General features: G+C 36.2%; 1 protein-coding gene across 1 annotated transcript in view; it reads left to right on the top strand.

Annotated features, from left to right (window-relative positions):
- Positions 1–660: 660 nt before the first annotated feature.
- STPG2 (sperm-tail PG-rich repeat containing 2) overlaps positions 661–13,521 on the top strand; it is a 572,525-nt gene continuing 559,664 nt past the window's right edge. The window contains exons 1-2 of the mRNA XM_011932948.1: positions 661–1,105; positions 9,362–9,474. Coding sequence (XP_011788338.1) covers positions 997–1,105; positions 9,362–9,474 — 222 coding nt within the window. The 5' untranslated portion in view covers positions 661–996. The remainder of the gene's footprint in view (positions 1,106–9,361; positions 9,475–13,521) is intronic.

Genomic DNA, 13,521 nt, shown 5'->3' with positions numbered 1-13,521 from the left:
ACTGAGCTTTTTCAGTGCCTTTGCTTTATAAAGAGATGAATCAATATTGTGGTTGCCTGGCATCCGACAAAAGCGGCAGCTTTCAGTCACTTGCCCGGCTTCAGTTGGTGAGCTTTTCGCCTCCTTTCCTGGGGTCCCCATTTCTTTCTTTTTTACCCTTATCTTCTTCGTGATTTTTTTTTTCTGGGCTCCCCATTTCTTGTCACCGCCCTAACCCCTGGGTTTGTCTTAGTTTGGACTATCTACGGGTTAAGATCAGAGGTGCTTTTTCTCTGTGAGTACAAGTGGAGCTGCAGTAGCAGTCGGGGAGAGCCTGGGGAACCCCAAGCTCTCCGCTTCATGCTACTGCTTTTTTCTTTCCTAGGTTCGTTGAGTCGGGAAGCAGACCAAGGTCAAGTTAGTCCTCACCTTTCCTAGCGCATTTTTTAAGGTTCTTCTGCACACTTAAAAAATTCGGGACCTAAGTAGTTACCGGGATCCCAAGAGCTACGACGTTTAGTACCGCTTTCTTCAAGGTGCGCCGGGCTCCGGGTGGAGAGAGCTGTGGAAGGCTCACGGTTCGCCGCGCATGCTCCGAGGGCTCGGCCCAGGGAGGCGCCTCCACCTCGCTCTCCAGAGACTGGGTCCGCCTCCTCCCCAGGCTTCCGGGCGGAGAGAAGTGGGCGGAGTCAGAGCCGGAAGCACCGGGGCGAGCGTCTAATCCCTAATCCCCAATTTTGGTGGAGGGTGCCTGGCAAACTGATGATTGTATGGGACGTCTAATCTCTAGTTGCTCACCCCTCTACTTTACCACAGGGCTAGAAATCGATTTGAGGAAATCTGATACCAATGAGCGGGCGGGGAGACAACCCCAATGCTAATTTCTCTATTTACGGAAGTTCTGTCCCGGCCTCCTCAGACTGGTGTCGGCTTCCTTTTTCTCCACACCTGTAGCCGCCTTGTTTTTATCGTTTTCGGCACCTGCCCTTCCCCAGCGCACCCACCACCCCGGGCACTATGTATGATCGGGCTCCCCGCCTGCTCAAATTGGCTGAAGGTGGCAGCACTGAGGCCCATGTGGGTCCTGGATCCTACCAGGTACCTTTCCTGAAGCAGCAGGCGACAGGTAAGATGTAGGGAGAGGCAGATCTCCTGTGACAGGCATTCCATCTTCAGCCCGCTCCGCTTCTGCGTGTTTGTGAGTTCAGCATAGAGCGGAATAGCATCATTTTGTAAATATAACAAAACATGAAGTAGTCAAGGAAAACACTATACTTTTATTTTACAGATGAGACTGGTGGTATCACTTGCCCCATTTCAAAAGGCTGGTGGGCATATGTCTAGGACTTTTGATTCTACAATAGTTGTTTACATCCTACTTTTGATTGTGCAGTTTAGGTCTAGGATGATTTCCTGGCTCTGTTGACTATATGAGTCCCCAAATCCTGTGCCCTTACCTCTCGCTGTCTCATTGCTTTGTAATCCTGCCTGCCTCACACCTTTCCTCCCATTAACCGGAGACATTCATTTACTAAGATGCAGCTTATATTTCTATTTTGCAGTGTTATTTAAAGATAGTTCCTTTTTTTTTTTTCAGACAGATTTTTCTGACCATCCTCATCTTCTGACACACTTCAGGGGAGCCCCTTTTCTCCACATTCTGTAAAGAAAAGCTATATTTTTGACCAGTGAAGTGGGGATGGATAATTTAAATAATATTTGCTCTCCTCGTTTGTTTGCAGTTAGTGACTTAGGCAAAAATAAATACATCAATTTTGCTTTCTACTTTTTCTATTCTGATGATTTTCTGGAGCTTAATACCGTCCAAATGATAGTTTTTCTTAACTTGCATTTTCCCCATACCTACACTATGTATTTTCCAGCAAATGCCAGGATCCATTATTCTGTTACATGACTGATCAGATAAGGATTGGTTTAGGTTTCTTGGGGTGGAGTACAAATTTGACTTCTGTCAGTGTTTCACATGTTGAATTGTACTGCTTCACAGCATCTGATATCACTATTCTTGCAGCTTATTCTATGTCTTTATTTTAATGGAGTTGGGCATTATAAGCATTAATTCCCCCAACAATAGTCATAGGTGGCTAACAGGGACCACCTGTGACACTTTGCAATCCTTCATTTTGACACAACTGACCACTTACTTCTTGGAAACACTTCTTTCCAAAATGTAACATCATTTTCTCCTGTTTTTTTTTTCCCAACTACTGTCTTGGAAGAGTGTCTGGGATGTGATTGGGACCTAATAAACATTTGTTAAATGCTGAATCAGGGCAACATTTTCTCCCCCTCTCCAAGCAGTCCTTCATGGCCTTCTTTAAATGTTTTTATGTTTCTTGTTGATGAAAAGAGTCAAGCTCTGTAAAATATTTTAAGAGATTTATTCGGAGCCAAATATGAGTGACCATGGCCCGTGACACAGCCCTCAGGAGGTCCTGAGAACATATGCCCAAGGTAGTTGGGGTACAGCTTGGTTTTATGTTTCAGGGAGGCATGAGGCATGAATCAGATACACTTAATAAATACATTGGTTTCGTTCAGAAAGGCGGGACAACTCAAAAGTGGGGGCTTCCAGGCTATAGGTAAATTGAAACATTTTCTGGTTGACAATTGGTTGAGTTTATCTGAAGACTGGCATCAAAAGGAATGTTCAGGTTAGATAAAGGATTGTGGAGACCAAGTTTTGTTGTGCAGAGGAATCGTTCAGATAGCAGACTTTAGAGAGAAAGCGCAGGTTGTAAAATGCTTCTTATCAGACCCAAAAGGGTTGCTGGCTCTTAGTTGATTATCTCCTGTGTCTGGAAAGGAAGGAAAATGAAGGGGAAAGGGAATTCTCTATAGAATGTTGATTTTTCCCACAAGAGACTTTGCAGGGCAATTTCAAGGTATGGCAAGGAAATATATTTTTGGGTAAAACATTTTGACTTTCTTCCTTGTCTCATAATGTTATTCCAGAGTCAGATTGGAAAGTAAGTCGTCATATATAGGATTAAATAAAACCCATCTGATGAGAATTTATAGTTTGTAGGGCATGACTCCCTAGACCCCTTAGATAGGAATTTGGGCAAGATTAAAAAAAAAAAATCAGAGCTTAGTTCTCATTTGAAACATCTTTAAATGTTTATATACTGTACTTTCCATCTTTTGCTTGTTGCTTTTGTCATATGTACTTTCTCATTTGTGTCCATAGACTACTATCCATATTCTGATTCTGATGACTCCCAGAAGGGAATCTTAAGAGATATAGGTGATTTATGTCTCTAAGATGGGCTTTCTCCTAATCTTTCGGCCTTCAACACTGCCAGTCACTTTTGTTTGTTTTTCTTTTCTTTTTAATTCTTTTTTTTTTTGTTGTTGCTGTTGATGTCTTTGAGTCATAACCAGTTACTTTTTTGAACATCTCTACCTAGATAGTCTCTGGCATCAAAGTTTTAAGTGTCTGAGCTAATAATTTTTTCCAGCAATACTGGTCCCTTTATGAAAATTCCCTATTAGTTTATGATAAACTTTAAGTTTTGGAATTATTCTAGACTCTTTTCTCCCTGACTACTACTGTTGATCATTAACACCTAATGATTCTATCTTCTCAGTGCCTCTTTGATTAGTTCCTCTTTTCCATTTAGCTGTCCTTGACTTAGTTCAAGCTCTCATTATTTCTATTTTGAATTAAACCTATAAAATATTACTTGTTTTTCCTTATTTCAGTCTTCATCTTCTATCTTGTGGCAAGAGTGATCTTTCTAAGATATATTACGTTATTTGTGGAAAAAAATCCTTTGTAACATCAAGGTTAAAATCTGAACTCCTTAACATGGTTTATAATGTTCTTCATGTTCTGGACCCTGACCTCATCTCCCACACCTCCACCTCCACCTCCACCTGACCTACATTTCAGCAATTTCAACTTTACCGTTTTCTGAAGTTCAGGCTCACTCACCTCTGTGCCTCTGTATCTGCTGATACTTTTGCCCAGTACACTGTTTTCTTTCTTCACTTGGCTAATTCCTATTTTTTCTTTGAGATTCAGCTAAGGTGAAGTTGTTCACAGACTCTACTCTTTCTCAGGTTTTTCTTCTTTGACTCCTTAATGGCTTTTATAGCACTTTGATTCTATAGTGTAATTAATGTTAACTTATCTGGCAGACCCACTAAAATGTGAGCTGCTTGAGGGCAATAATCATGATCTTTACTCCATTATTCCTAGTTTTTAGCTGAATACCATAACACATAAGTTAAAAAACAAACAGTAATCTTGAAATAAAATTAAAATATAATGAGCCACATATAGCGTAATTTAAAACTCTTGTAACTTTGCTTAGAGAGAAGTAAGGAGCGTGTGGTAAAACCTTTTTACTGTTTTATAGGATTGTGTCTTATTGATCTGTGAGATAAAGTATGAAATTCCATGCTGGGGAAATTTGAGCAGCTGCATCCTGTATGTTTTGTTTTATCAATACTAAGAGAGAATATGCTGAAAATCAATAGAAGGAACAGGTGTCTCTTTGGTGATTTCTCTGCTGGATTCTCTGGAAGATAATTTAAAAGTAGCTACCATCTCTTTCCTAGGTACATACTACTTCATGTACCTTTAGGACCAGTAACACATGGGACTATGCAGAAGTGTACAACTATTTCAGCTAAGGGTCAGGTTCATTTTGTGGAGCATAGTGTGGGAAGAACAGATGTAGGGACTTTATATAACTTACTTGTTACTTTGAATTTCGCAAGAGGAAAATACCTTAGAGCCTTAGATACCGATACTCTTTATTCCCAACCTTTCTCCCCTAACTGCCGCTCTCCCAGTGTCCCCTCACTGTAGCCTGCTTGGCCAGGCCAGTCCTTCAGGGTATTGTCTCTGCATTTTCCTCATGAAATTCTTTTTACCTTAATTGAAACTATTTCATTGGCTGTAGGCCATTTGATCAGGGAGACTCTCTTCCACCCAGGAATTGCAACCTGAGGGGACATGACTAAGCTGTTTTTCTTTCTGCTTTCATGAGGTGGGAGTGATTGGATACTCAAATTCCAGAATAGTGAGAGCTATGCCTGATTTTCTCACGATTACCTGAGAAACAAACATCTCTTATTAAAGTAAATATTCCCCAGAGACAACCAGCCTAGTATCATGTGATAAAAACATACTCCTTTTATTAATGTGACTATTCCTGGCATTATTGTGCCAGGGAGTATTTCATTGCTTTTTGGCTTATTTATATAATACATATCAGCTGTATATTAGTTGTATCTATTGGTTCTCTATTAGTTAGCTAAGCTGGGTGACATCATCTCCTAAAAATATTCTTTCCCAGATTTCTTTTTTGGTTGGGGAGTGGCTAGCTTTATTGGCCACAGAAGGATAAGTTGGCTATGGCCTCATACTTGCAGCTGTGTACTTATATCAACAATGATAATTTTATCTTTTTAGCCTATCAGAATATAGCTGCATCAGGGAATGCAATCTGTCTCTTTTAAAGTTTAGATAATAATATGTATGTGATTGCGGTATATGTTGTTGTCCTGAAGATGAGTACATGTTTCAAAGATCTAATTACTGCTTATATGTAAAAAATGTCCTTTTCTTTCTTTTGTGGCTGTAGTTGCGGCTATAGAATTTGTCCTTTAATCACATACTGCCCACTTTCTCTTTCAGCATAGACTGACTGACTATTGCTCCATACCAGTTTGATTTATCTTTCTCTGTTCGTGCCTCAAACTCAATATATCCCAAACTGAACTCATTTCTTTCTTCTCAAATCTCTTTTTTTTTTTTTTTTTTTTTGAGACGGAGTCTCGCTCTGTCGCCTGGGCTGGAGTGCAGTGGCCGGATCTCAGCTCACTGCAAGCTCCACCTCCCGGGTTTATGCCATTCTCCTGCCTCAGCCTCCGGAGTAGCTGGGACTACAGGTGCCCGCCACCTCGCCCGGCTAGTTTTTTTGTATTTTTTAGTAGAGACAGGGTTTCACAGTGTTAGCCAGGATGGTCTCGATCTCCTGACCTCGTAATCCGCCCGTCTTGGCCTCCCAAAGTGCTGGGATTACAGGCTTGAGCCACCGCGCCTGGCCGTGTATTTTTTTTAACTTTTATATGAATTTCAGTACTCTCCAACTAATTTTACATTTGTTTAAGGTAGATTCATTTAGGGGGCCCTGCTGTGTTCTGGTGCCAACTACCTCAGAAGTAGCATGGGTTTCACTTTCTTAGTTTTCATATTTATCTCAGATTACCTTAATGTTCATATGAACCTAAACTTAAAACCCTTTTATTATGAGATAGAATACTTACATAGAAAACCACATGAAATATAAATGTTGACCTTAAAAAGAAGATATTCAGTTAAAAAATAGATTTGCCATCAGTGAGTACAGGAAACTAAAAACAAAAAGCAAAAGAAAGTGGAAATAGAACATTCCAAAAAGTTCTTTTTGGTATTTTTTATTTCAACATTTTCCTTCTCCCGTACAGTTAAACACTATCCTGATTATTATGGTAATAACTTCCTTGCTTTTCTTTATGGATTGTTAAATCCTGTTGATGAAATGACCCCTTTATCATTATGAAATGTATCTTTTTTTTTTTTTTTTTTTTTTTGAAATGTATCTTTTATCCCTGTTATTTCTTGTTCTAAAGCCAGCTTTGTCTGATTTTAATATAGGCACTGCAGCTTTTTGAATTCATGGATGCATGTTATAACTTTGTCCATCCTTTTAATTTCTGTTTTTATATCTTAAGAGAGTTTCTTATAGACAGCATAAAGTTTGGTCTTATTTATACAATCTGACAATCTCTGCCTTCTAATTGAGGTGTTTAGAACTTTTATAGTTAATTTCACTATCAATATCTTTGGGCTTTAATGTACTCTTTTGCTATTTGCTTTCCATTTATCTCATCTGTTCTTTTTCCTTTTTCCTTACTTTTGTTGCAGGAATAAAGGTTTTTAAAAAATAATTCTTTTTTTATGTCCACTATTGGCTTATTTGCTATACTTCTCTTGTTTTATTTTTAAGTGGTTGCCTAGGGTTTACAATATGTATTTCTAATTTATTACAGTGTACCTTCAAATAATATTGCACCCCTTCATATATAGTAAATAAACCTTACAGAGTATGCTTCCATTTCCCCCAGCTCACCCTTTGTACTATTGTGGTTATACATTTTACTTCTACATCTGCTACAATGCCTCAATAAATTGAGACTATTTTTGCTTTAAGCAATCACAGACAGTCCTTTACTTATGACGATTCTACTTAACATTTTTTTAAATTTTGCACAATGGTGTGAAAGTAATATGCATTCAGTAGAAACCAAACTTCCAGTACCCACAAAACCATTCTATTTTTCACTTTCAGTACAGTGTTCAATAAATTACATAAGATATTCAACATTTTATTATAAAATAGTCTTTATATTAGGTAATTTTGCCCAACTTTGGCTAATGTGTTCTGAGCATGTTAAGGTAAACTAATCTATGCTATTATAGGTTAGGTATGTTACATGCAGTTTCAATTTATGATATTTTCAAATTACAATTATTTTATTGGGAAGTAACTCCATCACAAGTCATCGATCATCTATATTTTTTAAAGGGATTAAGAATTGAGAAAAGATATATTTTATTAATCCACAAACATTTGTTATTCCATCCAGTGTATTTTTCATTCTGTAAGTTTGATTTGGGTCTTTTTTATACCTTCCCTTTATCTTGTCATCATGTTCACCTTTTTTCTACCTTGTTGGATATATAAAGAATATTTATAATAGATAGTGTTCTTGTCTGCTGATTCCACCTTTTCATTTCTCAATCTGTTTCTTTTCATTGACTTTTCTCCTCTTTATGGGTCATATTTTCCTGCATCTTGAAAGTACACTTTCTGGTAATTTGTATGATTCATTTTATATGTAGTTTGAGTGGGTATGTGGGTGTATTTATATGTGTATTTGGAATGAAATCTGGTTCTTGTTCTCTGGCTATTTACCCTGAGTAAGTAGAATGTTTCACTGGTGTCCTGCATTTCTCAGCTCTACCAGACAACTGTTGCCTTTTCAAAATGAACCTTGGCTTACTTTTAAGGATTTTTGGTCTTCTGGTCTTTGTAACTTATTTGAAGGTCAGTCTGCCTTCTTTCCTCCCTTTCCCTTCCTTTTACCTTTCCCTCTTCTCTTCCCTTCTTCTCTGATTTGGGATAACCAGCTAAAACCATCAGTCACTAAATTAACACCTAGAATTTTAACATCATCCATGAAGTTTTTCCTGATCATCTCAATGTGGATAAGAACTTCTCTTCTTTTTGAATTTGCATATGTCTTCCATTATGGCATTAGATATGTTTTTCCTTGTTTAAAATTATTACAATACTTTCCTTAATGCTTCAAGATACTACTTTTTTAGAGGTAAGATCTATATTTTGCTCACCTCTTTTATGTTGCAATACCTAACACAGATAAATAATTATTGACATTGGTTGCATTTTAATACATGTGGGCCTCAAAAGAAACACATTATTTTATTTTAAATAGCGTATCTTTATTATTAGTCCAGATTAGCAAGATTTTTACTATATTATCACCATACATTTTTACAGTAGCACACATTTTCCTTTAGTATACAAGATTTAGTGTAAAAGTTTTGAATCTTCACTTGCATTCTTTTATTACCTATTTGAATATAGCTGCTGCTCTATTCTCTCCCTTCTCTTCTTTGATATCCACATTGCTTAAATGCTAATAATTTTTCCAATACAGATCTTGAATTTTTTAGAATCAGTTTTTCAGTAGAGTATTCAAGTTTGTATAATCTTATGATTATTTGTTCCAAAGAAATTTGTGTCTTGTATTTGTGAACCTTTGTTTAGGGTCAGCCAATCAAGAAATATTTACTGATACCAACTATGCGCCTAGGCAAGGAGACATGATGAATGATCTGCTGTAAACCCACTTTGAATTATTTCCATCTAGGCTGTCTTTACAAGTTTGTATAAGATGTTCTCTACAAATAATATATGCTATTTCAAAATATAAAACAATGGTCTTCTGAGGATGAAAATGTTTTATCAACTAAATATAACTGCCATTTTTGTCTCCACCAAAAATGATTAGAAGACAAGAGGGTTTTATTTTCTTTAGTATTTTTTTGTTGTTCAATAAGTCTCAGGTCTTTAGGTTCTTATATTTAATATATTAATAAAAAATTCTTATCTTATATCAGATTTTAAAAAATGTAATAACTTCTCTGACTAGCTGTTAGTTCTGAAAATAAAGCCTTAACAATTGAGGATACTCATGATTATATATGTTTTGAGTGTTTTTTTTCTGAAATCCTTGGACTCCTATCTTATCTGCTGGTCATGTTATTTTATTTTTATAGGTAGTTATGCACCATTTCTTTCTTTGACTGCCAGAGAAAGTACTTTTACCATTGCCTCTAGCATTGAGAAAGCTGTTCCAGGTCCAGGACACTATAATGTTTCAGAAGCACAGGTAACTTTATAGTTACTATAATTGACTTAATAAAATTGTGTTTTCTTCCCTGAATAGACCAAATGTCATTTGTTGTATTTTATTTTCTGCTCATATTGTCTTTTACTTTCAAATTATATTTTATAATTTGAATAATAGAAAATAAATTTATTCAATGTTGGTTGCATGATTGGGTTGGATGTTTTTCATTATTCTACATATTCTATAAGACACAAAACATTGTTACATGCTGTATGGTCTCTTGAGAGAGAATAGGACTCTTGAATGAATTACAGCCCATGGAAGTTGTGCAGATAGTCAAAATGTGTAGAAGAGGAATGGCAGTAGAGTGAAATAATTTGTTTTTGTGCCATGCTTTAAAGCTATAGCCATTGCCATTGTGTCATCTGTCTCCTGTTTCTGCACAATCTCAAGAGTCTGTGACCAGATTATCTTCAATGGTTCATTCATATTTAGAAATAGTAGATATAACTCTGATATCTTCATAGTCATGAGTATGGCCCCTTTTGCCATTTTCACATAAATTTTGCCTTAATATGTATTGGCTGCTAGCTGATCCCAGCAGATCTTTAACTCACCTGTTGGAGGCCCAGATAAAGTCCTTGTTGAAGTGATCGATATAGATGCAGATTGAAGTTTGATTTGTGTGATCATAGAGCCTATGGCAATGGCTTTTAAATTATCAAAATTCGAAAAGTTCTTCTCTTTTCACAGGATTTTACTTTTTGTTCAACTTGTTAGTGTTTTTGTAAAATAAATCATTAAAGTTATTTTTATACACCTACTCTTTAAACATAGAAATTCTGATCTTTTAAAAATAGTAATCAAGTAGTGAATTGCCTATTTAAAAATAAAATTTGACTCAGTTTTTAAAAGAAGACCTCCTTTGTATGTTTCTTAAAAGCTGAGTGAAGTTGAATAAGGTGCCCACTAGAGACAGGCTCTGTGAACAGTGACTGTGAGCAACTGGACATGTGAAAAGGGCTATTTGTAGATCAATGACTTAAAATCTTAGCTGATCAATCAAATACCAGCCACTGTTATCATAACTCATCTTTTTGAAATGATTGCACTGTAATTGTTTACAGGAATCTTTATGATGTAATTTTACCCAAATTAATTGGATATTCGTCAATTGATAATTTTCAGATTCTGGAAAATCCAGATATGTAGCATGGAGAGCCCTGGAAGATTCTACCCAAATGTTTGCTCTGTAATAAACAATGTTTAAAATTACTCTGAACATAAAACCAAGCTGTTGCTAATAAGTCTTTATAATTTTTTCTGGAAATGACCAAAATGTTATTCGTGAAAATAATTATCACTAAACAACCTTGAAGGGTTTGCTTTTCCCCTTCAATATGAATGCCAACATTTTTTTTTTTTTTTTTCAGTTCATTTCAGGGGTAAAATTTTTTCTAAGGGCTTTTATTCTTGCTCTACAGCTTTGGGAATTCCCATCTCTGATTTCTTCTTTAAAACAGAGTTTTCTTGCACTCTCTCAAAGTTCTCCAAGTACAGCAAATTTCAGTTTTGAATTTCAAGTTAAAACTGACAACTATAATTGCTATCTTCTCTTGCTATCCCCTTTTACTAGAACTATGTCTTCAGTCAAAGGGTGAACTTTCTTAGCTTGCGTTTTAAAACTATTTTCTGATAATAATTAATGTTTATCAAGTAGAAATTAATTGTAAAGTGCTTCTTTTATATATCAGAAGGTTTTTTTCGTCTTCTCCATTTCAGTGTAACATACAAGGAGGCCGTAGTCTACAAAACCGGGAGAAACGTTTTAAGAAGTTTATTTCAGATAATCCAGGACCAGCAAGCTATAGTCAGTCTTATCCTAGAACACAAGATATCATGAACAGAAATGTATTAGAGACCAGAGAGCATCTTCAGTCAGTACGTTTCTATTTTAAATTATACTTGTAATGACATTTTTTTAAGTTAAAATAGTCAAGGTTTAATATTTTATGTGATATTAAGTACATTTAAAAAGTCTTCCTATAAAAATTAGATTTGTTAGTATTTATATTTTAGTTATTTTATAAGTAAATAAACTTTAGTTTTTAACTGTATTCATGTCTAACTTCATATTTGCTCCTAATAAATCTATAGTCACTTTCAATATCTGTGGTGAATAAAAAGTAAGGGAGATTTTACAAACTACCTGAGTGGTTTACCTATATATAGAGGAAACTCTGTGTTAAGTACTGTTAATAATATACTTCCTGGCAAGGAAGGAAAAAATATAAACAAAATAAATTAAAAATATGATTCCTGAGGTAAAAAAGCTTAAAATTTAGATGGGAGATAGACAAATAGGTAGCTGGTAATTCAAGACAAGATGTGACAGTTGCTAAATTAATGATCATGTAATGAAATGTCATAGGAATTTAAAGGTGGATTACTGTATTATGTGAAGGCATAATTTATGGAAGATTTGTAGAGGTTTTGACATGACATTGAAGAACAGAGTTGGAATATGGATTCCAAACTGGAGTGTTACATGAGTGAAGATTCAGAAGTGAGATTTTTATGGAAGATAATGAGAAGGTTATTTTAACTGAAATGAAGAATTTGTACAGAAGAATAGTATGTGGTATGTTTAAAAAGGTACATTGGGCGCTATATAATTAATAATTTTTACATCAAAAGCTACCTCTTTGAAATAAATACTATTATCGAGCAGATTTGGTCACTGTTTGTTTAGAGTGGTTCCCTTCTTCTCTTGTCATAACTTTTTCATATAGCTGGTTACATTTTGATCAGTTTTTTGTTTAGGAAGATATATTTTAAGGCTAAGTACTTAGTTGAATAATATCAGTGCAATGACATTGAGGTTAAATTTTGTAAGCATATTTAAATATCAGATATTTCGTGTGTGGGGACAAAGTAAATGTTCATTTACTTTGGGGGTTTATCAAATATTTTTTGAGTGACTATGTGGCCATACATATAATGCTAGATGTTGGTAATACATAGAAAAAATTATTGCTTCCTGAGATGTATAATTTTAACAGGAAAATAATGAATGAAATTCAGTACAATACTGTTAATGAAATGCTATCTTAGAGCCATAATACAGTGTTCAGTAGTAGCTCAAAGTAGAGAGTCTTTGGAGGGAATAGGGGAGACAAATTGGACCTGATCTTGAAGAAGGATTCACTGAGTAGTTAAAAGGAATGGGAAAAAATATTTTTTCCCACTTTATGTGCAGAAAAATCCACATAAATAAAGAAACTGAAGTGTTTGGTAGTATGATACATTACCGGAAAGAACAAAATTCTTTGGAATGTTTGGAGTACAGAACTGAAGGGAGAGTTGTAGGAATCAAGAATGGAGGTAGGGGCTATATTTTGGAAAGTCTTGACATCACACAAATACTTTTTAAATGTACTGAAAGGAGGGAAAGCCATTCAATGGTTTCTTATTTTAATTTGGTTATTAATCTCATAGGTATTACTGAAGCTACTTAATGGTTGTCTTTAATTTGATAAAAAATAAAATTCTGGCTGGGTGTGGTGGCTTACACCTGTAATCCCAGCACTTTGGGAGGCCGGGGAGGTGGGGGCAGATCACTTGAGGCCAGGAGTTTGAGACTGGCCAGGCCAACATGGTGAAACCCTGTCTCTACTAAAAAAGTACAAAAATTAGCCAGGCATAGTGGCACACTCCTGTAATCCCAGCTACTTTGGAGGCTAAGGCACGAGAATCACTTGAACCCGGGAGGCAGAGGTTGCAGTGAGCCAAGATCATGCCACTGTACTCCAGCCTGGGCAACACAGTGAGACATCCCCTCCCTGCCGGCAAAATTGTATTAAAAAAGAAAAACGGCTGGACACAGTGGCTCATGCCTGTGATCCCAGCACTTTGGGAGGCCGAGGTGGGTGGATCACCTGAGGTCAGGAGTTTGAGACCAGCTTGGCCAACATGGTGAAACCCCATCTCTACTAAAAATACAAAAAAATTAGCCAGGTGTGGTGGCATGTGCCTGTGATCCCAGCTACTCAGGAGGCTGAGGGAGGAGAATTGCTTGAACTCGGG

The sequence above is a fragment of the Colobus angolensis genome, unplaced genomic scaffold (genome assembly GCF_000951035.1).
Source record: "Colobus angolensis palliatus isolate OR3802 unplaced genomic scaffold, Cang.pa_1.0 Scaffold123, whole genome shotgun sequence".
Lineage (NCBI taxonomy): Eukaryota > Metazoa > Chordata > Mammalia > Primates > Cercopithecidae > Colobus > Colobus angolensis.
Note: the sequence above shows the minus strand (reverse complement) of the source record. Positions and strands in the feature narration are given on the sequence as shown.